The following is a 2,250-nucleotide window of genomic DNA, read 5'->3' on the forward strand; positions in this document are numbered from 1 at the left end:
TTTCTTAGAGAAAAAATCAGCTTTTCTGTAAAGTAAGTACCAGAAATGTTTGTAGTCTGACACCATCAATGATCCTTTACCTCCACACAAGTGAGCTCACTGTAGCCAAATGTGGAGACAGAATAAATCGTATTCATGTGATAGATAATTTCCACCATTGCATGTATAGATGGACAGTATTTAAATACTAAGCAGTTATTACAGTTATGACACCAAGTACATGTTTTCATATTCAGTGTTTTTAAAAACAGTCCTCCCTAAATTGGCCAGGACTCAAATTCTGTAAAATTCCAGTTCGGGTTACATCCTAGTTTACACCACGGGAAAAGTGAATATGAAATTAGTAACAACATTTGCCCCCAGATTTGGCTTATGACCCTTAAGCAATGCCAATTCACGTTTATTTTTCCTATACCCCACTAAAGTCAAGAGGAGCACAGGAAAAGTGATTTTCTAATCCCATGCAATGTGTTGGAGTAGAAGGGTAGGGATCCTGAGAGGGCTGATAGTGAAAGATAAGTTTAGTACTCTTTGTGTATCCAAGGACTGGCTGGTTAGCTCAATTGGTTAGTATGGTGCCGGTACCACCAAAGTCCTGGGTTCAATCCCTGTACCAGCCAGCCAAAAAAACAAACAATAACCAAAAAGAACAAAACAAAAGAACTCCTTGTGTACCCAAGCCCTCTCTTCCCCTGAGAGCAGTGCAAGAATTGGCTCTTCAGGAGTAAGAATGGAAAATCCAAAATCCTAGGGAAGGTGACTCACTGGGAAGAGGCTGCAAAAGAGATTAGAGCAGAGCCCATGATGCCCAAACCACTCCTGACTTTGAGTCTGAACTGGAAATTCAGCCTCTGCTTCTGGGTCAGGCTGGCCCCTATTAGTCCTGTGAACTAGGAAAACATCAAGTCAAAGGGTCAATCTCTTCCTTCTCTCAAATATTCTTTTCTCCCTCTTCCCCTCCTCTCTCTCCTTTTAGACACAGATGAGGACCTAGAGAAGAGGAGGAAATGGAGTATTGTGGTCAAATTTCTGATTGCTGTCACCCTATTGTTCAGTGGAGTTGCCATTACAGTTTTCATAATTTTTGAAGTCCCATGCCCTGTAAGTTTGCTAATATATTGGGTCCTTGTCCTTGATCTATAAAGACTTCCTTCTGTTCCAGATGCAGCTTGGCATAATGAGAAAAGCACAGACTTTTGAGTTTGGATAGATCTGCTACTCACTCACTAGTTTAGTGGTTTGGGGAAAGTTGTTTGACTTCTCCAACCTCAGATGCCTCATCTGTAAAATGAGACTCATGATATTTACCTCTTGTGTTTTTTGTAAAAGTTAATTGAGATCCTCTGTGAAAGGCCCCTGGCACATAGGAGGTGCTCACTAAATGCAAATTCTCTTCTTCTACTATACTTGAACATTCTCTAGGAAGGATAGAACCAATAGGACCAAATATTTTCTTTAGAAGAGATGATTTCCTTTAAATGGCCTGACATGAGTTTTGAAAGATAACCAAATGCTTACCAGCCACCTGAAGTTAATACCAATCATTTTCTCCCTTCAGTGTCGATGCCCAGGAACCAGAGAGCTGTGCCAATGCCAGCGGCTGTGGAGAAGGCAGAGGAAAGGAGACCAGCAACCTGGGACAGCTGAATCCCAGCCCGACTCTCAGCATGAGAAGGAAAGTGTTCTTTGTATGGTTTATGTTCTTTGCTTAGAGAAAATGGGGTTAACATAAAAGTGCTGAGAGACAGGGAGCTTCCTCTGTTATGAAGCAAACGTAGGTAATTCTTTTATGTGTCAGGAAATAGGTATGAAAACTACTGTTTTCCTCACATCAGCCCATCCACAACACAATAAGGTGCTTATTGAAAATACATATCTCTGGGCCCCTAATATACTGAATCAGAATGCCTAGAGTGGGGCCAGGAATCTTTTTTTTTTGGCAGCTAGCCAGTACAGGGTTCCAGACCCTTGACCTTGGTGTTGTAAGCACCACACTCTAACTGAGGGAGCTAACCGGCCAACCCCAGGAATCTTATTTTTAAGGTTTTTAACAAGCTCCCTAAACAGAGGTGGATTTACTGTGAAATTAATGAAACTTAAGCTTCATGGTTCCTATCCAAGGCTTTGTATCCACTTTTGTAGTTTAAAGATTTGTATTCTTTTAAAATGACCAGTAAGGGGATCTCAACCCTTGGCTTGGTGTTGTCAACACCACGCTCAGCCAGTGAGCCAACCGGCCATCCCTATATA

The 2,250-nt window shown here is 41.6% G+C and overlaps 1 protein-coding gene across 1 annotated transcript in view; it reads left to right on the plus strand.

The window, feature by feature from the left end:
* LOC103601427 (chromosome unknown open reading frame, human C17orf78) overlaps nucleotides 1-2,250 on the plus strand; it is a 21,163-nt gene that overhangs the window by 16,463 nt on the left and 2,450 nt on the right. The window contains exons 5-6 of the mRNA XM_008585834.1: nucleotides 977-1,101; nucleotides 1,559-1,681. Of these exons, the coding sequence (XP_008584056.1) occupies nucleotides 977-1,101; nucleotides 1,559-1,681 (248 nt within the window). The remainder of the gene's footprint in view (nucleotides 1-976; nucleotides 1,102-1,558; nucleotides 1,682-2,250) is intronic.

The sequence above is a fragment of the Galeopterus variegatus genome, unplaced genomic scaffold, assembly GCF_000696425.1.
Source record: "Galeopterus variegatus unplaced genomic scaffold, G_variegatus-3.0.2 Scaffold3730, whole genome shotgun sequence".
In the NCBI taxonomy this organism is placed as follows: domain Eukaryota; kingdom Metazoa; phylum Chordata; class Mammalia; order Dermoptera; family Cynocephalidae; genus Galeopterus; species Galeopterus variegatus.